The sequence below is a fragment of the Lissotriton helveticus genome, chromosome 5_1 (assembly GCF_964261635.1).
Source record: "Lissotriton helveticus chromosome 5_1, aLisHel1.1, whole genome shotgun sequence".
In the NCBI taxonomy this organism is placed as follows: Eukaryota; Metazoa; Chordata; class Amphibia; order Caudata; family Salamandridae; genus Lissotriton; species Lissotriton helveticus.
The window spans coordinates 453,466,231-453,490,475 of NC_136065.1; the positions used below are offsets into that span (position 1 = coordinate 453,466,231).

General features: G+C 42.6%; 1 protein-coding gene across 1 annotated transcript in view; it reads right to left on the bottom strand.

The window, feature by feature from the left end:
• Positions 1-24,245, bottom strand: part of RBP3 (retinol binding protein 3) — a 168,917-nt gene that overhangs the window by 77,364 nt on the left and 67,308 nt on the right. The window contains exon 2 of the mRNA XM_078642694.1: positions 5,191-5,381. Within this exon, the coding sequence (XP_078498820.1) occupies positions 5,191-5,381 (191 nt within the window). The remainder of the gene's footprint in view (positions 1-5,190; positions 5,382-24,245) is intronic.

Here is a 24,245-nt window from a genome sequence, read left to right on the forward strand (position 1 = left end):
AAACTTAATGAACCAAAAAAATTATATTAGAATTATTAAACAATCCTAAAGGCAAAAATATATAAATTATAACACTAAAAACAATAAAACTACACAAATAAAACTATATAACATGAAACTATTGCTGCTGTGATTGGCTCAATGGTTGCTGAGTTGGGCACCAGGCGACCAATATATCAGCATTATTATACCAAAAGTGGTTATGATCGCTGGGAGTGCCCGTGATTCACTGTCGATATTCTTGCACTGAATAACTTGGACTCTTTTGATATTGTGTCCTCCTTCTTTTCTTATTTGTATCCTGTAAGATGATTTGTATAAAATGCTTATGAAAATGGTCTTTAAAAAAGTAACATGAAACTATCGCTATTATTCACAACAATATTTTCTACTTCGATGTTTTTTACATTGATATTTAATACAAAACCTTATATCGAAATTCTTGACCTCATTATTTCATACCACGGTATTTCCAAACAACGATATTTTCAACACAAAGGGGTCCATTAGGATGGCCGCCCGCCACCCTATCGGTAAACGGGACCGCCCGCCTTAAGGGCGGGGTCCCGACGCCAGCATTAGGATGTGCCCGCCACAGTGGTGGGCACATCCTGCATTTCTAGCATTGTGGCGGGCGGTGCTCTCAGCACCGCCCACCACAATGCTAGAAATGCATTTCTGCATTTGCATTAACAAAGCGGCAGGCACCGCGAGGTGCCTGCTGCTTTGGTAATGCAAATGTGTGGTACCCCCCCATGTGCAATACCCCCTCCTCCTTCACTCTGGGGGCCCGCAGGGGGCCCCCAGAGTGAAGAACGCATGCCTTTCCGTGGCGGCATCGCAGCCACGGAAAGGCATCACCCTCAGCCCGCTTTGGCCGCCCGCCACCCTATCGGTAAACGGGACCGCCCGCCTTAAGGGCGGGGGACCCAACGCCAGCATTAGGATGTGCCCGCCACAGTGGCGGGCACATCCTGCATTTCTAGCATTGTGGTGGGCGGTGCTCTCAGCACCGCCCACCACAATGCTAGAAATGCATTTCTGCATTTGCATTAACAAACCGGCAGGCACCGCGCGCCCCCCCATGTGCAATACCCCCCTCCTTCACTCTGGGGGCCCGCAGGGGGCCCCCAGAGTGAAGACCGCATGCCTTTCCGTGGCGGCATCGCCGCCACGGAAAGGCATCACCCTCAGCCCATCATAATATGGCTGGCGGTGTCTGCTTGACACCGCCACCATATTAATCATTTCCCACCCCGGCCGCAATGCGACCGGGGCGGAAAAGTGGCGGGCGGTGTTTTTCTCCGCCGTGGTCCTCCCCACCATTCTAATATGGCGGGGGGAATACAGGGAAGGATGGCGGGTGGAAGGCCCCCGCCAGGCTGGCGGTGGCTACCGCCAGCCTGACGACGGCAATCCGCCCGCCATCCTAATGGACCCCTATATTTATGTCAGACGATATTTTCAATTTAATATTCGGTCTAAATACCATGGCAGAGAGGTGTTGGATCTTGAATGACTGAGGTGGGGTAAGGGTAGTACAAACAATAGTCAGAGATATAGAGAGAGAGTGCGATCACCAGGAAAATGCTCCAGTCAGCTAATCTGTACTTATGCATTGTGCGTTCTTTCTCCTCTGCTCTGTGATTAGGTCAGAGAGGGCTCCCTGGTGCTCTGTTTCAATATCTATGACGTTCCTCAGTTTCTGGAAACATTCCTGCAGGACGACCAGCAACAGCAGATGAGCAGGCAGACTAAGGGAGTCATTAGCATGGCGGGCGGACATACCCCCGGGAAATGAACCGCCCGCAATGCAAGCGGCGGTCCCCCACATCCCATTAGGATTCTCCCGCCACACTGGCGGGCGCATCCCGCTTTTCTAACATTGCAGTGGGCGGTGCTGTCAGTACAACGTGACAGGCACCGCGCGGTGCCTGTCACGATGTTATGTCAAATGCAGGGGGGTACCATAGGTACCCCCATGTGCAACCCCCAGAATCCCTGGGGGCCCTCGACAGGCCCCCAATGTTGAGAACCGCATGCCTTTCCGTGGCGGCGTTGCCACCACGGAAAGGCATGTCTACCAGACACCGCCATCCATATTAGGTCTTTCCGTCCACCGGGGTCTCCACCGCCATGATAATGTGGCAGGGGGAAATTTGCTTGCGGGCGGGGGAATATGTCGGGTGGATTGCCACTGCCATGCGGGCAGTGGCGATCCGCCTGACATACTGATGGTCCCCTAAATTTCATCAGTATACCAGGCCTAATCCTAGCCTGAAGAATCGGCTAGCAGTGCAGCACACACACCAGCTATCTGCCCTTCCTTTTGACACGTTACATGCGACAGAATGACAATTCCATCAGCATCAACACAATGTCTAGAAGGCATATTCTAACCATCCAACGTTCAAACTATGTCATCCATTATATTTGCAAGAGAAGACTACATTCCAGAGGAACTCTCTGTCTTTGATTAGTGTTATGCCCCCCATTAGCCAGACCTAAACAAGCTGTCAATTTCACGCAGATTTGGAAAAATGTAGCAAGGTCTGTCTTAAAGTGAGGGCACTGATCTAGTAAATTAACGCCTTTCCTGTAATTTGCAATTTCTTTTCCAACTTGTTCTCTGCTGTGGTCTTCTGATATAGAGTAGAAATATGTTATTGCTGCAGTTGTCATTTGTTATTATAATTTGTTATTATCTGATGTTGTTCTTTTTGCGTAAATATTGGTAATGGGCCATTGTTTGTGATTACAACAGGTCCCTTAGAGCAAGATCACACACTAAGAAATAGAGCAGTGTTGGCCTTAGACGACCACACTAGTGCCCGTGTATACAGTATGCAGCAGTAGTGTTCGACCTCTTGCAGTCCCACTGATCGGGAACCACCATACATACAACAAAAAACTTAGGGGCTGATTAGGATGGTGGGCGGCCTTTAGTCCGCCCGCCATCCCAGTGGAAACGGGACCTGCTGCCAGAAATGCGGTGGTCCCGCAGCCCTGATTAGGATGCGACCGCCACCCTGGCAGTCGCATTCTGCAAGTCACCATTGCGGCGGTTGCTGCTCACAGCAGCACCCGCCGAAATGTCCAAAAGACATGACGTGCATTCCCATGCACAACGTGGCATGCACCTAGCGGTGCCTGCTACCTTGTGCATTCCAATGTAGGGGGTACCATAAGTACCCCCTAAGTGCAGCCCCCATTCCACCATCCGCGGGGGCCTGCAACGGGCCGCCAAAGCAATTTCTGCCAGCCTTTCCATGGCGTCATTGCTGCCGTGGAAATGCCTTAACAGCAATACATCCTAAAATGGATGGCGGTGCCAGCTAGGCACCACCACCATATTAGGGGCCAATTCCGCTGGCTGGCAATCAGATTGATTGCTGACCGGCGGAAAAGCGGCAGATGCACTTTGCGTCCGCCGCAAAACCCCCTGCCATAATAATATGGCGGGGGTTTCACTCGTTACGATGTTGTGACGGTCGCCAACGCTGGCTCGGCGGTGGCGAATGTCACAACATGATAATGAGCCCCTGAGTTAGAGAGGGAATGCTGAATGTATTTCATATCAGTTTAGTTCCTACAGTTCACAGCAATCCAAAAGTTCATAACAAAATTGTCTTTGTTTGATCCATTTAAGAGGAGGTACTCTGAATTGTTGCAACTAAACTGGTATGAAGTACATTAATGGGCCTATTCCGATGTCGGACGGACCTAAGTCCGTCCGACATCGGGCAGGAGCTGTAACCGACGACCTGCTGTCGTCGGTTAAAGCCCTGCTAGTATGATGCAACGTATACCTTACAATGCAAGCATGCTTTCCGACCGGAAAGCATGCTTGCAATGTAGAAAGCAGGGGTGCAGTTCATCCCTGCACCCTGTGGCCGGCACCCCAAGGTGCCTGACACCGGGTGCAGGGATCAATGGAGGGGCACCATGGGTGCCCCCAGGCTGCCATCCGGTGGCCTCACACCCATGGGCGCCCTGCTGGGGGCCCCTAGAGACAGCTTACGACTGCCTTTACGTGCCGGACAGACAGACACGAAAAGGCAGTGAAAAGCTGCCATCGTACTCCCTCGGTCGCAAAGAGGCGGACCAATCCGGAAATCCGAGTCGGATTCCTTCCCGACCGAGCCTATCGGAATGGCTCGGTCGGGAAGGAATCCGGCCGGCACTGACCGATTCGGTCAGAAGGACTCCGAACATGGTGTTCGGAGCTCTTCTGGCCGAAATCGGAATCAGCCCCTTAGTGCTCCTTCTCTAACCAAGCCCTAAGAGTAAGCGCTTGCCTGCTACACAAAGTGATCCAAAACTAGCAGATGTATTAATTCATTCATACATTGATGCAATTCTTGGTAAATGCCAGCATTAAAAAACATTTTAGCCTGGCTTTTGCAGGGAAAGACTATAAACTAACCTGGAGGGACACATTTCAATACCATAGCTCAATTAGTTTAGAATTTTTTGTAGACCAGTATATCATATTTCCCTCAAAGTTATTATTCTGCTTCCCTTATTTCTGCTTTATATTTATATAGCTGCCATCTTGGAAAGAAGTAATCTTTCTACAGACTGAGAAAACACAGAACACATGCACCAACTAAACAAGGTAAAGGTGGAGACTACTTTTCAGGGCATAAGTATTATTATAAGGCATGAAAGAGGCAAATGCACTGAGGATTTTTACTAGAATATGCTCGGATGACCCCTGCTGATAGAAACGTACACAAAGTAAAATCAATATTTGGAATGTAGTCACGCATCAGTCATTTTTTAAGACCTTGTGGTGCTCATACAGATTGACACTGGAGTGAAATGTTGGATGTACTTTAAGTCAATTGCACTGTGATTGGTAGGAGGAGGGTTCTGTAGGGCAGCACCAATTCATCAAGCAAGATCTAGAGGAATACAAGGATGAATGGGGAAGCAAAAAGAATTGTTGAAGCTATTCAAAGAATCTTTTGAGGCAAGTAGAGCAAGAGTCTAAGTTGAGCAGACATAACTTCTTAATTTTCGTTTTAAATAATAGAACCAGTGTGTGCTGCTTCTCCTCATTGTGTGGTTCATGTAAAGATCAGAATGGCGATGTGGTGATGTGTCTTGAGAAGCCCATCTGTGGCCAGAAACATACGACGCGGACCCTAAACAAACATACACACTGTATTCACTGTGGTCACTTACCTCAAGTCAATAATTAAAGAATCTGTGTGCACAATTTTCTCCCACACATGTTTGACCAGGAGGTCTGACACCTGAAGAATGAGCTCAATTTCTCCGAACATGTCGAAGCGCAGATAGCCAACGTTGTTGTCAAAGACGTCCGTGTGGAACGAATACTTTATCATTTCCTCAAACATTTCTGGGGACGGGATCTGAAAAGACATAGGACATGAATGAGGCATTCATTTGGGACAAGTCGTACACGGTGCTTGTTCTTTCATTGTGACCTTCACCTGCCATGGCAGTGAGAAAAGAGGAGGACTGTACCCCAACTCTTCTCCCTAACACAGATCTTAGATTGACAATTGCTGTAGAAGTTTCCTCTAAAAATTGAAATACCTGTGAGATTGTTGACAAGTTTACAGTGGTACCTTATGTAATGTCACTACTTTCCCTTTACACTTTTCCAACCCTCACTTGATGCACAATACCTTTTCCCTTTCCTTTTTCTCCTCCTAACGTAGGGCACTTATTTGGTACAGCTTTTTGAGGAATTTGTGCTGAGTCATTTGCTGATTTACAAGCATTCGACGATGTTCAATGTGAATAAATAACATTGTTCTAAATATCCATAGGGCTTCATTTATGAGGCCGTGCATCACTTTTGCACCGCCGGTGCGTCACTTTTTGTGACGCACCAGCATCGTAAAAAATGTGCCTTGTTGCACCATATTTACAAAGTGACGCATCTAGGTAGATGCGTCACTTTGTAAACCCCTGCGCTACATTATACCTGCGCCAGGTATAATGCATGCAGGGGGGCGTTCTGACGCAAGAAAATGTCCTAGAAGTGACGCAGTGAAATCTATCAGATTTCACTGCGCCACTTCTAGGATGCAACTGCGTCAATTTCTTACGCCTACCTCACAGCAGACGTAAGACTGACGAAGGTCCTTTCACATGAGGCTTGCCCCATGTGAAAGGACACATTGCTGGAGTTGCGTCACTTTTGTGACACACTCCAGCAATGCGTCACTTTTGCGCCATACAGATATGTCAGAAATACTGACGTATCTGTAACTCCTTGCGCAATGATGCGTCATACTGTAAATATGACGCATCATTGGTGTTGCAAAGAGGGGGCAATGACAAGTGACGCATTGCTGTTTTCACGCAGCAATGCGTCACTTTTCATAAATGAGGCCCATAGTGTATTAGTGTATTCATGCCTAATGAGTTCTAATTTTGTGTATTCTCAAGAATTGTTCAGCTGGGACCAGTTCTTTACTGTACTGTTTCTGTAAACGGGGATGAAAATGATGCTATGTCTGTCACATTCACAACGCCCTTGCCCGACTTGTGTTTTTATATCTCCCTGAAGCCGACAGCTCTGCTCAGTTCCTCTCTATGCCGTCAGGCCCCACCCTACCAACCTTCCTGGCTCATTCACTTCCTCGCGGTCTGCTGCTGTGCTGAAGGTCCCCACACCCTCTCCAAAGTCTTTTGTTTCTAGTTTAAAGTGCAATTTAAACATTTTCCCTTCAAGTACAAAACTGCATGGAACCCAAAGGACCATTCAGCTGTGGACTGCTGTCCTTGTTTCCACCCTGCCCCGAAAGCACCTGCTGCATGAGAGCTGAGCCTATTGCCTTACGGCTCGCATAGAAAACTGGATGGGTTTTCCCTGTGTAGCCTAAGCCCTCCATGCAAAACTGCCTGCCAGGTATGTAGCTTTTTTCTTTCTGAGCACCCCTTTACCCTCCCTGCATAAGGTGACTGTGTTGCCTGGCCTGATGGTGGACGTGAAATCCCTCTTTACTGGGGTAACACTCGGGTCTTGTGTCTGGCGTCCTCGCGGGTTGATTACCTGTAGACGCCTCCTGAATTCTAAGTTTCATTGAACCTTGCAAAAAACAAATTCCACACATGCAACTCGCTTAGGGCCAGATGTAGGTAATCCCAGATTACCGATTCTTAAATTCCGAATCATACCGATTCGGTATTTAAGAACAGGCAAATTGGATGTTGGTCATTTTCCCTAAAAATTACCGAATCGGTAATTGGGGGAAACATTGAAGGGCGGCAGGGTGTCACTTTGACACCCTGTTGCACCCCTCAATTGTGCATGGGTGCACATGTTGCAGACATACATGCCCATGTATGTCTGCAACATGGCACTGTTGGAAAAGCAAAAAAAATGCTTTTTCAAAGGTTTTCATTATTTACCACCAACTTCTAGTTGGTGGTAAATAACGAATCCTTAACTGAGGAATGCACTAACTTGAGTGCTTCCTACATCCTGGATTCGGTAATTTACCGAATCGGTATGTTAAGAATTCGATATTTTACCAAATCCTTAAATTACCGATTCGGTAAAATACCGAATCCTTAAAAAATGCCACCTACATCTCAAAAACCCAATAACGGTCGGTAAAGGCTGAAATTTGGTAATTTTGGCCATTACCGACCGGTATTGGGCCATCTACATCTGGCCCTCAGTGCCATATTTTTTACTTATTTTTTTAAAACATTTTTATTTCATTTTGCACAATAAAATTAACAATCTCCATTATCATTTGGTTTACCACATATCTAACACATCACGGCCTCCACATGAATTTTCATTATAACATTACACATTTTACGTTCTCCCCTTACCATCTCCCCCACATTCATTACTATTTATCGATGCAGTGCCATATTTTTAACAGAATCAAGCCGCTCCACAGCTGGTGAGCTGGAAAAAATACTCCCGATAGACAAAAGAGAGAACTGACTCATCCTCATGCCTCCAACTCCGGGACAGCCCTCTCCCCCCACGTCCTTCATTGAAATGTAGAAGTGAAAAAGTCATTCCATAGCATCACACAGCTTTTAAATACAGTGAATGCTGAACAAGTCAAAAGAGGTACTGACAAGTCCCAAGGATGCAACAGTGGACCATGACCTCTCAGAACCAATGATTTTTTACGTTTTTATGCAATACCCTCATGTATCAACACTGTTCTGCCCCTCAATTTACCCCTTTTCAATCCTCTTGTTTTCATAGAACACAGCCTTTATTTTATAAAAGTTTTTCTTCAATTTGTACATTGATCCATATTTTGCTATCCCGTATTGATTTTTTTTAATGTAGAGATTTTATTCATATTTTTTCAATGCAATGCAAAATGCAACACTTTGGAAGACTACTGTTTCTACTTGGTATCAGGACACAGTTCTTACAATAGTCCCACTAGATATTTTTTGTAAGAAAACAGTGCCCCTGGAAGGAGTATTGTGAAAGTGCTACTTGTTGTTAGGAAGGTGCTCTTTAACCCCTTGCATGCGCGGCGTATTTTTGTGCTGTGCGGACGTTTTGAAAAGTGGGCGGGATCATGACGGCCCCCAGCCGTCATCAGCACACGCCCACCGTGATGCATGATGGCCGGGGGCCGTCATCAGCATGGAAGGGGTTAAGAAGCTGCATTTCAGGAGTCTCCAACAGGTCTGTCGCGGCTACCAGTATCTTCCTGCCCGCAATGGAGAATCTCGTTGCCTGTCATTTGAGTTTGGGAGTATGCTGACCTCTTCCTGATCATGCTGCATTTTAAAACTCCCTGAGTCGGTCTTGTGAAGTGACAGGAGCATCATGCAGCCCCCTCTTCTTAAACAAACCATACCATGCAGCTGCCTGAGAAGATAGCTGGCCATAAATAAATGTCTCTTATAACATCACACTGTTTTAAAGCTTTCACCCTAAACGTATTATGAACTTCTATTCATTAAGCTCAATGTGGCTATTAGATTACATCAACTCTCTCATAATCAAGGACTAAAAGTACAAACTATGTGTTTACACACCACTTGCAGGTTTTCAAATCACATACATACACAATGCCAATAGCCCAAACTCTTGCAAATGCATGACCTATTGCATTGCAAATGCTTGTTTGTTTTGAAGCCGTGCATTCCTATACCTATTGCAAGATTCCACCCAGAGCAAGCTATTTCTAAAACGAAACATTCCTTAATAAAGTAGCTTTGTGTTTTTTATTTTTTGAAGGAGAGTAAACAAAACGGCCACTTCTCTGATCGAGCTGAATGTCAAATCTGCAAAATGATGATATACAATTTTTTTAGGGAAATCCAATTTCTGTGCCTTTCTCTCTCATTTTTTTTTAATGCTTTAAATGTTTGCAAAGTTCTACAATAATGTTCACAAAAGTGAAGCTGTAAATCCCCACAACTTTCTATTCATCCAGTATCTTGTCCAATTCAACTCACAGATTGTGTAAATGAATTGAGGGTTAGGTCTATTGAGGCAGCATACAACAATATTTTCTGCTCCTAGGAAAACATCTTTCTAATGTTGTGTACTAGACAATTTTATGGGCAAGATTTGAATGTCGCTTGATTGGTACAGAGGAGATATTCCATCTTTATCGAGCTTTCCATCTTTATAAAGAGGAACTGAATGGAAATACTTCCTTTTGTTACCTAAAAGAGTAATTGGACAGGTGGAATCAAGGTTTGATCATCTCGTCTTGCATATAAGAGCAATAAAGTTCCATTTTGTATATAATTTTAAGTTTCTAAATCTAGAGCTGCACTATGGCTGAGGCATCATATCTTTTACTTGCAAGTAATATCTTAATTTGTTGTGTCTGAAGTTGTGCCACATAGCTTCTGTCCTCTTCGTCAAGTGTATATACATTTTGAGAGCTTTGTGAATTTTATAAAGTTAGCGAAGTTTTGAAGAAATGCTATTGGAAATTTCGAAAAAAGAAAACAAAATAATATCCAGTCACCCTGCTGTGCTCTTTTGGAATGTTCTGAACTCATTGTGAGATATGAGGTAAAATTGTTCAGAGTTTTGTTCCTCTCTTTATGTGTGTGATGTTTGGTAGCATAATTTTATTTGCTGACTGCTCAGGTTTCAGGCTAGGGGAAGAATAAATCATGACTATGTATGGGAGTGTGCAAACTGCAAAGATTTACTTCTGCTTACTTTGAGAAGTGTGCTTCCAAACTTTGGAAGCTTTATTAAGTTCACAATGTTTTTGAAATAGGTTTTGTAGGATACATCCAATTTTAGTAGGAGAATTGTCTCAAAAATGTTTCTGCATGAACATTCATCTTCAGATACTTTTTGGGGACTTTTACCTATAGATGAAGAAATTGAAAATTGATCACCTTTGCAAACATCATAGTATAAAATGTGTCAGATTTTGCAAAACTGCACAAGTGAAATTGAAATATCTACTCAGTGCATGTGCATGTCTCAGATTTAGCCCTGAACTGTACTGCCTGATGTGTGTCAAGCTACTGAAATTTATATGGTTTTCGGTTATGGAATTTATTACATATAGTAAATAACTGTTTTTTGTAATTGGACAAATGAGGCAATTACATTTATGAATCTTGATTTTATGGCCTGACTTTGACTTAAAAATTCTGATTGTCGACTGTCCTTCCTTTTGAAATACTCTCTCATTCCATTCTGTCTTCTGCAGGCCTCCTCTCTCTGAGCAAAGCCTACTCCAAGTTGTATGCATGTTTGCCTTAATCCCCATTGTTGTATCTGTACAAATTGCCAAGGCCTCATTTCAAAGATCATATTTCCTTTAAAAATCATATCAATGCAAGCAAACAATATCTAATCTCCTGTTGGTCATCTATTAATACTGCCAACCAGTGCATGAATTCACATACTCCCTCTCCCACAAGATCACACCTAACCCCTATTCATTTAATCCACCACAAGGATAATTGACTAAATGCTTGTTTCCTTAAGAGTGTAGAACTAATCCCAATAACCAATAATAACCACAAAAAAACACTTACCCTGGGTTTCCGAGTAGAGTGCTATCTGGTGTAAAGCCCTACAAAGCCTCATTGTGATAGTAAGTGCTATATATAAATAGAGTTACCATGCATTATATTACACACCTTAATACGAATACCATAACATTCAGCAGTTAGATTGCAGTTCATGGAAGCTTCATAATAATTCCCTTATATTGCTTGACAGTCTTACACTTGCAAAAGAAAAACTGCTAAGGGTCCTGTTCATGGCCAAGTAGTGTCCTAGTCCACAGCATTAACCCACCCATCACCAACTGACTGGGAATGGACTAACCGAAGAGGGCTGCCATGTACCGCTGGCTAATGGAGATCCTAACAAGCTACAAACGATGACCACTTCTTGACATCTCATGATGACAATAAGATACTGGTATGATATTAACACAGTCATGCCAGCAGATCCTTCTACCATGTCTCCCCTTAAATTATGCCTGCTCAGGGCCATAAACATCAAACAAAATAACTGAGAATGAACAATCCAGTTCAGTAACCAGCTAAGTGGATTATGAGCAGTCTTATGACGGAACCACGCATGCCCTTCCCACACATGCCTTTACAATTCAGGCACTACAACGACACCACCCGTTTGTCTAGGATGCAAGTCATTACAATGACTTGCCTTAAGGAAGTGCTGGAATTTAGAATAGTATAATTTACTATTTCAACTCCAGTATGTGTAACAGTAGGGATGGTCAAGTCAAGTCAAGTCAAGTCAAAAACAAAGTTTATTTAGACCATTGATCTATAAACCACAGTTCGTCATATAAAATTTACATCTTACAAATTCATATTCTTAACAGTTAAAAAAAAATCATATTATCCTAAAAATTACATTAATCACACTTTAAAATCAGACGTTCATTTGGATTATGGATCTACCGGATACCTTTAAACCTCCAATCTTTCAGGGAACTTATACACACCCTGCATGTATTTCCCGATAGCTATCGCGATATCTAAGTTTTCCATATCGACTAGTAGCTCCCGCGCTTGTGAACGCTCCTTAACATCATATTTTAAAAATATCGGTCGCAGAAACTGTTTACGTAAATTTAAAAATATATAACAATCCAGTAAAATGTGCAAAATATTACATTTCTTTTCTAATTTACAAACACATTTGCCATCTGAATGCGTTAAGGCGGCATTTATTGCGCTATTTGCAAATATCGGATTAATACCTATTCTTAGCTTAAAAACTTATATTCTTAGCCAACGGTTCGGTAACAAATCTATATAAGGAAAGCTTACATCTTTCTCCCAGCCTGAGCACATACATTTTACAGAGTCTTTCTTTTTCAAATACTCTTGGTCAGTTACCCTTGAAGTGTATTTACCCTGCGCTTTAAGTACACTCTTTATTACATTAATTTGGAGTGTCCTAGGGTCAATGTTTACATTTAGGTGGTCGCAGATGGCTAGGAGTTTTCTTCTCGTTTCCTTGGCGCATTTTAACTCACTAGTCTGAATTTCTTTCATGCACCATTGCGACACCTTTGTAACTTCCCCCTGCCCCAACCGATTCCAAAATCTGAGGAAGTTGTGCTGCACCTGCACATTCCAGGCGGTCAGGCCTAATTCTAGTCTGACCGCCTGGATCATTACCGACCCAGGTAGAGACAGTAGGGGTTTTAAACATTTCCTCCCTCCTCTCTGTCCCAGGAGCTTTTACCATCAATGCAGAGTACTTCCGCCCCATATTGGAATTGCGGGGGGATCAGGGCCTTAAAGGCTGTCAATAGAGGTTTGTGGGACATATCCCCATAACTATGGTTAAAACTTTTCAGTCCACATACCGCTAGGTGAGCTTTCAATTTCTGTGCTTCCAAATGCGTGCCCCACTGCAGTGTTCTTGTAAACCATATTCCGAGATATTTGTATTCGCTTACAGTATCCAGTTTAGTTTGGCCCAGGTGCCAACTAAACTTCGTCCTCTTCTTCCCAAAACACAAAATGTTTGTTTTGTCCATATTTACTGTAAGTCGTTTAGTGGTGCAATAATCGTTGAATACACTTAGCTTCCTCTGAAGCCCCACCTCAGTTTGATCCATTATTACCAGGTCATCGGCATACATCAGACATGATAGGTGCCTACCATTTATTTTTGGACTTGCACCTCTGGCTGTGCCCAAGAGAAGCGGCAGGTCCGCTAGAAATATGGCAAAAAGCAGCGGGGCCAGGACGCAGCCTTGCCTCAACCCGTTATTTATCCCTATTTCCGTTGTAAGGCCGCCAGAGGTGTCTTTGATCACCTGTGCCCAATTTTGGCAATGCAGTTCCTGGATTACCCACAGGAGATCAGTGGGGACCTCGTACCTTCTCAATGTCTCCCACAAACAGTCCCTGTCAGTAGGGATGGTGTTGGACTTAAAATCCAACACCAGTCCAACAACGGTTTCCGTAAATCAAGTCGTTACAATGACTTGTGTGCTAAAGAAACACGTGGTAGCGATTAGTTCATTGCAGTGCCTACGTATTAAAGGCACTGCCTGGTTTAGACTGTGTGGTAAAGGGTGTTTCCCATTATGAACATAAAAGAAAACGATAAAGGGGCCTGCAGAGCTGCTCAAAGCTGCCAACTTAATGAAAATCACAAATGCCTCTGCCTGTGTCTCACACTTCTTCATTCATCAAACTGAGCGTTGCATCCCATAACAAAAAACTGCATCTTGATGGCCATTAAGCACAACATGGAAACACTTCCCACATGACACCAAAAAAAGGCAATGCACTTTCAGCACCATAAATGGTGTAGCATGCTACCCATGTAGGCAAGGGCTTCAACGCCCCACACAGGTGTATTAAGCGCTATATAAATTTTGCAATACATTATAGTACAGTACCAGAATGGGACAGATTTGTAATGTCCAAGTAGTTACTGTAAGGTCATTCTGTCCTATATGGGGCTTTTGGAGCACAATGAGCACTCTAGATGGCGGATTGCTCTTGAGTTTGGCAAGTGATGGTATGTACCATTTTATGCGTTTAATCTTGTGGGAGAAGAGCAGATTCTAGAAAGGTACCAAGCAGTGCTTAATTTGAGCCAGTGGTTTCAACAATTGTCAACACTGGCACAGCACTGTTGTATCTACATTAGAGATTAACAAAACAACAGTTTTCAATGAACATTAATAAATGTCTAATATCTGCGGCCCAAGCCATTATTGTAGGTTTGGGGTCTGGAATAGTCTGAAATGTCATACTTGTAGGGTGTGTTGATTAGTAGTTGTGTTGAATCTGTAACTGGCGACAGGTATAGGGGAAATGAGTAGTGAAAGCTCCAGTGGCCTCTTGACAAATGCCCCGGCACTTTCTTTTTTGCAAATTAAGTACTAGTACCAAGCTGTCAAATTCTGGTGTGTCGTTGTTGCCATCACTCACTTTTACAATTTTGCAGTGGAGCATATGAAATTATGTGAACCTTCAACACTGATTGTTTTTTATATTTTCGGATCAAATATGAGTCTACCTGTAGTTGTATTTTATCTGGCAGAAAGTGATGATGAGCTGGTGGGTTAGCTGGTTATTTGGGTCCACTTACTGTAAAAGGAATGGTAATATCATCACCACATGAAACCAGTAAGGGGAGATTATGTGGTTAGAACTAATGATTGCACCTAGTATTATTCTGAGAGGTTGAACCCTATCTCAGTTGTCTTCTTGATTCCAGGTTGGTGGTCAGTGAGTGAACTGCTGGTTTGTTACAATATCAAATTATGTATAAAGCCACAATAATGTGATGATTGATTGCCTAAGGATGGAGCAGCCACTGAATATGCAAATATGTCAGCAAGTCTAAGATTGTATGTGGGTGGTCAGTTAAGTAGTGGAAAGGGGAGAAGGAAGTTATGTGTGGTCAGTGATTCACAGGAAGATGTGATTTTTTCTGCTATTGAAGTTTATCACAACAAAGAGACGTGACACCCAGTTTTTGTGTAATCATCTGCTAGCCAGATTTCTGTGAGGAACACCAAGGGGCATATTTACAAGCCCCTTTCACCACCTGAGGCTCACTTTTTCTGACTCTCAAGTAGAGTAGCTCCATTTCACATATTTACACAGTGGCCCTAAGCTATGTAACGTGGCTTAAAGCCACCTTGTAAATATGCCCCTTTTCCGCTGCAGTCTGCGGCAGCAAAGGGGCATGCAAAGGGGGTTGCTGTGGGTGTACCACTGCAACACCCATTGCTTTTAGATGCTTCCCCAGATTTACAAGGCTGGGACAGCGCCAAAAACTAAGACCAGAAAATACCTGGTCTTAGAATGGCGATACGAGGAGAAATTCTTAATTTCTCCTCGTTTTTTGCTCTTTCTATTTGTACTGCATCTTGCAGCACATATGGAAAGAACAAATCGACATTATTGATTGTTTATGTGGAGGCAGGTGTACCTTCCTGCCCAGAAATAATCGCCCCTGCAGCGCAGGCTCCCTGGCAACATGTCACAAGGGTGCCTGTGCTGGCGCTAGGCAGCTTTTTTATTGCCAGCACTAGGAAAAACGCAGGGGTGCGCCGTATTTTTGTATATATAGTGTATTCATGTATTTAAAAAATGTCAAAGTGCGGTATTGCTAAATTTGTCGAAACATCATGCTCCGACTTTATTTAGTAAATATGCCCCCAAATCTGTTGTCCAAGGAACGAGAAGTTAATAGATGTGTGTGTGTTGTTCGGTTGCTTAGTGGGTGATTATTTGAATACATGTGAGCTCGCATTGCCTTGATGTGAGTGTGGATTACGGAGAAGTGGACTACATTGCATCATATATTAGGATCTGGAGACCAGAGCCAGTACTTTAGCTTAATTAAATACCTCACCTCCCCACCTAGGGCCCTGTAGTTTCCTTTCTCCCAAACCGAGTTGATTGGATACTAAAGTTCCCTCTACATCAAATCAGTGCTGAAAGTAAACTGAGCACTGAATGAATGTGTGATCACAATAAAAGCTCAATTACATGTCGCTGCATTAGCAAACGTTTACCCGTTTCTAAAAATCGACATGGAGTGGCATTTCGAAAAGACTTCTCTAATCTTGTTTGAATACATCAAATTATTTCTGATAGATAAGTAGCTTATCTGTGGCTACCCAGAATGCCATAATGGTCTGCCCACAATGCCACAGCACAAACAATATTGATGATTCTTAAATTCATGAAAAAATCAAGATACACACTAAACCATGGGTACTCACAAACATTTGCCCAGGGGCCACAAAATATGGTAGGGGGTGTGACTGAGGGCCGCACTGGTGCCAGCAGGGTGGCTGTAGGGGGTCTGGGTGGGTCAGGGATCCTGTAAAGTTAAGTGGTGCAGGACACCACCCTTTAACCTGCAAATAAATGCTTCCCGTTTATTTTTAAAAAAAATCTGAATATTAGTGCTCAGCAAGTAAACAGCAAGGGGGGCCACATCTAAGTGTCAAGAGGGCTGCAAGGAGGCTTGGGACGTACTTTGAGTATCACTGCACTAAACACTCCAAATTAGGCTCACTTGACACACATTTTCTAAATTATTAATTCATCCTTTATTGTAAAACTTTCACATTGGGCACCTGTACCAAACACCAATATCACTACACATCCTGATAGAAAATTAAAATGTCACATTGGTGGCTCTGCTGAAGTATCCATCCTTGAGTACATAGATGAGGAAGCATTTTATATACACTGTAAATATGAGGACAAAATATCCAATGATATAAAAACCTTGGCCGCCTGATTGCCAGTCCCACATTTGGAGCTTTAGAAAATCATGGACAATCTACAGAAAGATGACTGTGACATAATAATGTCACTGTTGAGGGCTAAGGATGAGACTCCCCAGCTGTCAGATTATTTAGGGATTTGACGAGCAAACTACATCCGATGATCATATTATGGAGCAGTAATCCCCTGCCACGGAGCCAAAAGCTGGAGCCTCTGTGATCCTTTAAGGTGTTGCCTTAAATGTAAATAACAGTGTTGGATTCAATTCTGACAACTCAAAGGACCTACACAATTATTAAGCTACAGGAGTTCTGCAGATACATGATAAATTATTTTTGTGTATCATCCTAGTTTTGTACATTTTTAAAAAGTATGTCATTACAACTAGGCATATATGTAAACCATCACAGATTGTGTGATAAACAGGAGCCCCATGATTCTGTGTGGGTGTTGGACAGTAGAGCCTGGGCTCTACTAGCTGGTATGTTCTCACTAATTGCATCTGCACTCAGGGGCAGATTTACAACAGAATAGAGAAGCATGGCATTGAGCAAACATTGCTAACGCCCAGCCGCGGTCGGTAGGGGAGTACCTGGGCGGTGACATGGGAAGAGGAAAGGGCAGGGTTTGGGTTAGTAATGTATGGATAATGGAGGTTTGCAGGTAAGTAAACATTTAAGTAAATCAAACCAATTTTGTTGCGCGCACTGCATCCCCAAATGCAATGCAGTGCGCGCAACGAAATTTGTTTGATTTATTTAAATGTTTACTTACCTGCAAACCTCCATTATCCATACCTTACTAACCCCCAACCTGCCCCTCCCCCTCCCCTCGTCACCGACCCGGCAGGTACTCCCCTACCGACCGCGGCTGCTAACGCCAAGTTCTCCATTCTGAAAATGCAGGGATGCGCCGTATTCACAAGAATGCGGCGCACCCCTGCGTTTTCCTAGCGCTGGTGCACAGTTCAGTTGCCTAGCGCCTACGCAGGCACCCTGGCGGTGTCTTCATTGGGGGAAATGATTGTTTATGAGCAGAAAGGGTTCCCTTCCGGCACATAAACAATCATTCTTGGCATTTTGAAACTTCTATGTTTGCTCTTTAATGCAGCTCACATAGAAGTTGCAAAATTTCTTTTTTTTTAATTGTGTATGTTCAGGAAGGGCCACCTTCCTGTACATTCATAATCAATGGCAATTTGATGTTTCTATGAGTGCTGCACAAGGCAGCACACATGGAAACAGCAAAAATGAAGAGAAATAAAGCATTTCTCCGCGTTGACTCAGGGTAAGACCAGGTTTTCCCTCGTCTTAATTTTGGCACTGCCTCCTATTTATGCCACCCTTGTAAATAGGGGGCAGTGTAAAAATCAATGGGTGTTGCAGCGGAACGCACACCGCAATACCCATTGCCCATTGCCCACTGCTTTCACGCTGAGTACCACGTGAAAGGGTGCCTTATTTACAAGGCAGCGTTAAGCCACATTAGGTGGCTTAACGCTGGCTTGTAAATAAGGCGAAGCCCCTATTGCCATCACAGCGTCACTGAAAGTGATGTTGTGGTGGCGATAGGGCTTGTAAATATGCCCCTCATCGTGAAGTGGGGTTCCGGCACCTCATCCTGACTGTGAAGATGCTGATGTTGATTTTAGCCGTTTGCAAGCAGGGATACGCGCACATTTGCCAGTGCTCCTGGATAGAATAGCTTTCTCCCTTTTCAAAACCTGGCCAGTCCCACATATTTCACTACTTTCTAAAGGATACATGTGGGGAGGTGTGTGTGTTTCAGGTGTGTGGCATCAGCATGTGCAGGATGAATGGGTTCATAAATGGCAGTGCGTTTGGGCCTGCACAGGGTGGTTCTCCCGAAGGACATCCTGCTAAACCAAATTTCCCTCTACTGCATTGAAAGCCACCCTCTCCTGTGCTTGCTTAACAACCAGGAAAGGATGTATGACATTACAACGCATGCTTTTACCACGCATGCCTTTACAACGTGGTTTTTACAACGCATGCCTTTACAACGCATAGTGCTTAGGGGTGCTGGATAGTGAATAGTTTAATTTACTATTCCAACTCCAGTCCCCGTGGATAGTAGGGAAGGTGTTGGATAGTAAATTAAATCTATTCCCTATCCTAGAGCTCCACCCAGCGCAATGCATTGTAATGGTTTGCGTTGTAATAGTTGCGTCGTAAAGGCACTGCGTGGTAAAAGTTGCATTGTAAAGGATGTTTCCCACCAGGAAATATTGGCCACATGGTTCTTTCTTGTATCAGTAAACTACAATGACTGGTTCTGCCCTTCCAGATATGTCCCCGCCTTCCTAGAGAGCCCGGAAGAAAGTAATAAAGACTGACGAGGCTCTTACTCCTATGAGGAAGAAACATTTACATTGTAGAAGTCTTTCAATTTGACTAGAAAATCTGGGCTTGTAGAGGTAGCCCGTCTGCACCAAACTCATGCCTTGTCTCAAAGAGCCAGGATAATGCTGCATTGCCTAAAATACTGAGGGAAAACATAAACTCTGTGCAAACCCTTTGACTTCTCACAAGGAGAGAGAGCCATGGAGCAATGTTACTTTGCAGCCAACCCATGCAACTATACTACATCAGAAACAAACATCCAACCAGACAACAAAAATCCGACTGCTGCAAAGTAACTTCCCGTACTGACAACATGGTGTGCTTGGACCATCAGTGACTTTAGCCAGAATGCTATACACAGCGGATATAATCTCAGCCAGAACTATAAGAATATAAATTATGTTTTTGTTCACCCCAGGACTTAGAGTTGTGTCCTTTTGGAGTTGGCGTATCTGTCTATCCTTTACACTCTTGGAGGCACGGTTGTCGTTTAACTCTTATGTACAACTTCAGCACATAGTGGTGCTGATTGAGCTTTTGGGTCTAGTGTGTGCCCCAATACCCTTGATTTATTATTTTGCATTGTTTGTTAAAGCGCTGGAGTGAGGAGGGAGGATCTTTGTGGCACTGTTGCAGGTTGTGAGGCCGTTCTTGAAGAATTATTTGATGGACTCAGGGATGGACTTTGTTGATTCTGGTTATACACTATTCTGAGCCCAGCCTCTCAAGGAGTGTGGCATATCCTGGCAGCTGCAGAAAGATGGAAAAGCCTGCATGCACACACCAGATCCAGGGGCTTATTTATTAGACTTATGCGCTGCCATTGCATCACTTTTTGTAGCGCTGAGGGAGCGTAAAAAATAGGCCATGTTACGCCATATTTACAAAGTAGAAACAACAGTTGATGGAATTACAACGTCACATGTCTAAGCAGGTGCATCACTTTGTAAAGCCCAGCACTACATTATACCTGCGTCAGGTATAATGTATGAAGGGTTGGCGTTCCCTCGTAAAAATAGTTCATAGAAGTGGCGCAGTGAAATCTATGAGATTTCACTACACCAATTCTAGGACGCCATCAAAATCTTATGCCTGTCTCACAGCAGGCGTAAGACTGACACAGGTGCCTGTAACATGGGACTTGCCCATGTGTAATGACCCATTGCTGGAGTAGCGCCACTTTTGTAGCACACTTTAGCGATGCGCTATTACTGCGCCTACAGATACATCAGAAATACTGACGTATCTGTAAATTCTTGCAACATGGAGCGCTATACAGTAAATAGGGTGCATCCATGGTGTCGCAAGGGGGGCACACTGGAAAGTGTTGCATCGCTGTTTTCACGCAGCAATACAACACTTTTCATAAATGAGGCTTCAATTTTTTCTTGAATGCAGTCACACTAGCAAGGTTTCTGAAGTCTGGGCACAAGAAGTTTCAAACTTGAGAATATACCAGCCAGATCAACGTCCTCTCATCTTCCTTGTGCTTGAAACTGGCTTGTTGATTTGGTTTGTTTTGCCTGATCTCAGGTTGAAGTTGGGCCTGTATGACAGAAGTAACACCTGCTTTTACTTCGGCCTAGTGCCCCCTTCTGCTTTAAACCTGGGTCAAGGAAGTTAGAATTGTATTCTTTGAGTAGCTAACAGTGAACAAAGTTTCTGAGAACACGAGAGATGTGATCCGATTTCTTTAAGTTGTAGCTATCCGGCTACTTGATTTTTGAAGTCTCTATATTTTGCAATCTCTTTTTAGTAACTTCAGTGAGACAGTATTACAGTAATCTATATATATAAAAACAAATATATGTCTGTCTGTCTGTCTGTTTGTCCTTTATGCATTACTACACCATTCATCCGATCGCCATGAAACTTTGGGAAGTTGTTGAGTACACTCCCGCGAAGGTTTCTGGCATATTCATTACTACACCATTCATCCGATCGCCATGAAACTTTGGGAAGTTGTTGAGTAAACTCCAGCCAAGGTTTCTGGTATAATGTTTTTTAAAATATCGGCCCCCCAGGGCCCACATAATCTTTCGAATACTAATGTACGCACCAGACGGAAAAACAACAAATTGTGTATCCACAAGCACTCGAATAAATAACTAGAATTAAAACACCATTCGTCCGATCGCCATGAAACTTTGGGAAGTTGTTGATTACAGTCCCGCGAAGGTTTCTGCCATAACATTTTTTTAAATATCGCCCACCCAGGGCCCTCATAATCTTTCGAATACAGATGTACGCATCAGACAGAAAAACAAAAAATCGTGTATCCACAAGCACTCGAATAAATAAATAGAATTAAAACAACACTTTGAAATGTTTCCATATTAAAATGAATAAGTTTCAATAAAAATGACACAATGTAAATTGAATATTATCATGACGAGTTCCTTGAATTTCCTTTCTTCGGAGATCGCAGCAACGCGCGACGGGTAAGTTAGAATAATCTAAATAGTACCAAAGCCCTGGTCAGTTCTATATGATGTGACAACTGTAGCAGAGGAAGTTTATTTTTACCATTTGCATTATTTAGTGATCCTGCAATGGCTAGAGCGGATGTATGACGTTACGACGCATACTTTTACAACAACTTCCTTTACAACGCATTTTTTACAACGCAGGATCCTTTACAACGAATGCCTTTACAACGCATGATATTACATCGCAGATGCCTTGACAACGCATACCATTACAACGTAAGTATAGGTGTGTATATAATATTATTTAAAATTTTAGTAAATAAAAATTAATTTAGTTTTATTTAATTTAATTATTATTATACTTTATTTTTCTTATTTTTTTATATATATATATTTTTATAAAATAATGTAAGTGTTTAAAACAATATTCTAACTCCATAGGGGTGAAATAGTAGGGTGAGTGCTGGATAGTGTAGGGGTAAAAATTACTATTCTAACTCCAGGGGGGTGAAATAGTAGGATACGTGCTGGATAGTGTAGGGGTAAAAATTACTATTCTAACTCCAGGGGAGTGTAATAGTAGGGTAAGTGCTGGATAGTGTAGTAGTAAACATTTTAATTAATAATAAAATTACTTAAATTAATATTTTTTATAAATGTTATTTTTTAAATATACATTAAAAAATGAATATGTAATTATTAAAAAACAAAAACTACAATTTTTATTATAATTATATACTTACCTATACTTACGTTGTAATGGTATGCGTTGTAAAGGCATCTGCGATGTAATATCATGCGTTGTAAAGGCATTCGTTGTAAAGGATCCTGCGTTGTAAAAAATGCTTTGTAAAGGAAGTCGTTGTAAAAGTTGCGTTAAAACGGTTGTATACCGGCTAGGGCAGCTGAAATACTTATTTTAAAGTAGAGATAAAATGCAAATTTATACTATCTTAAAGAAGACTCTTTAAACTATCTGGTCGGCTCATAATTAGTTTTTGTTGTGTATAGTATATATTTCTCTAATCAAGTATTCTATGTGTAAATTAATGGAGTATGTTCATAAATGTGCCTTGTGACCCAGCACCATCTATAGCAATGGGATGGAGGAGCTTGTTTGAAGTGAATGTATGATGTTACAACGAATACATTTACAAAACATGCACTCACATCACAGTTTTTACATTGCAATATGCACTACAGCGCATTCCATTACATTGCATAACACTACATCGCATCTTAAAAAACTACCTTTACAACGCATTCCATTACATCGCATACTACCTTTACTAAGCATACCATTACATTGGATTTAAGGTAAGTGTTGGATAGTATCGGGGTAAAAAGTACTATTCTAACTCCAGGGGGTGCAACAGTAGGGTAAGTGTTGGATAGTGTAGGGGTTACAAATTACTATTCCCACTCCAATGGTATGCTTTGTAATGGTATGCATTGTAATGCCTGCGTTGCAGTTACATGCCATGTAGTGTCATGGGTTGTAATGGTATGCGTTGTAATGCCTGCGTTGTAGTGGCATGTGTTGTAAAGGATGTTGCGATGTAATGACTGCGTTCTAAGTGTAGTGCGATGTAATGACTGCGTTCTAAGTGTAGTGCGATGTAATGACTGCGTTGGAAAGGTTGTTTCCTGTTTGAAGCATGAGGCATTAGAAACATATTGAATGTTTTTAGACTATTAAATGAAAGAGGTTCTGGCTCACTTTTGCCGGGTGAAAAAAGAAGAGAACAGTTTCACTCTGTATGCTTACATGATGAGAAAGGCGATTTAATTTACTAGTATCAGACTCGTAAGACCTTCAACATGCACGTGCTAATCCCCTGCATCGCCTACCCTAAAGCAATAAAGTGCCAGAAAATCCCAATAGGGAGGTTACTCTCCATTCACATGGCTGCAGAAAGTAACAGTCTTTCTACTATGTTCTTTTTTCTGACTCACGAATGACTTTTCGAAAATGTAAATAATTTTAACTTTAAGCCATTCTCGGATCTGAAGTTCCAAGAGCCTTTTTATAACCTTTTTTTATCAAAAGTTGGTGTAGTGGAGGTTAATTCTGGTTTAAGACTAGTGCCTGATTCGAATGAAAACGTAATATGACATGTCAAGATGCTTACATTTCTAAAGTAACGTTTCTTTTAGATGATGTCTCATGTGACTATGTTTTCTATGTATGTATTTCCCCTACTGGTCTTTAACAAGGTAACTAAATACAAAGTGACAAATGCGTATTTAACAACTTTTCACATCATTTAGACTTTGTATTTGTTATTTGTACAGCACAAACATAATCCCAAGAGGGATATCTCGGCACTAGTTTCCTATGTTGCAAACAAAAATGGCAGCTGTATTTTAAACAGTTTAAAGCCTTGAGAACAAGTAATTGGCCATGCCCACATATAATACATTTTCACTTTGGCAGGTGGTCCACTGTCCACCAGGGGAGTGGCGGTAATATCCTCTGCTCCAAGAGTGGCCTACCTCCTGCCATATTTAGAGCTCTCCACCTACCTGGCAGAGATCTCTATACCTTACGAGGAGCCTACGCCATGACGGCTCCTATGAAGGCATTGGAAGATTTTTGAGCAGCCTCCTAGAATCATGTGGCCTCCTAGCGAACTTTTATATTTTGCAAAACATACTCCCAAATGCGGTAGTTTGTTTTGTAAAATAAAAAAATAATGATCCTGACAGCCTGGGAATTTTTCCTAGTGAGTGG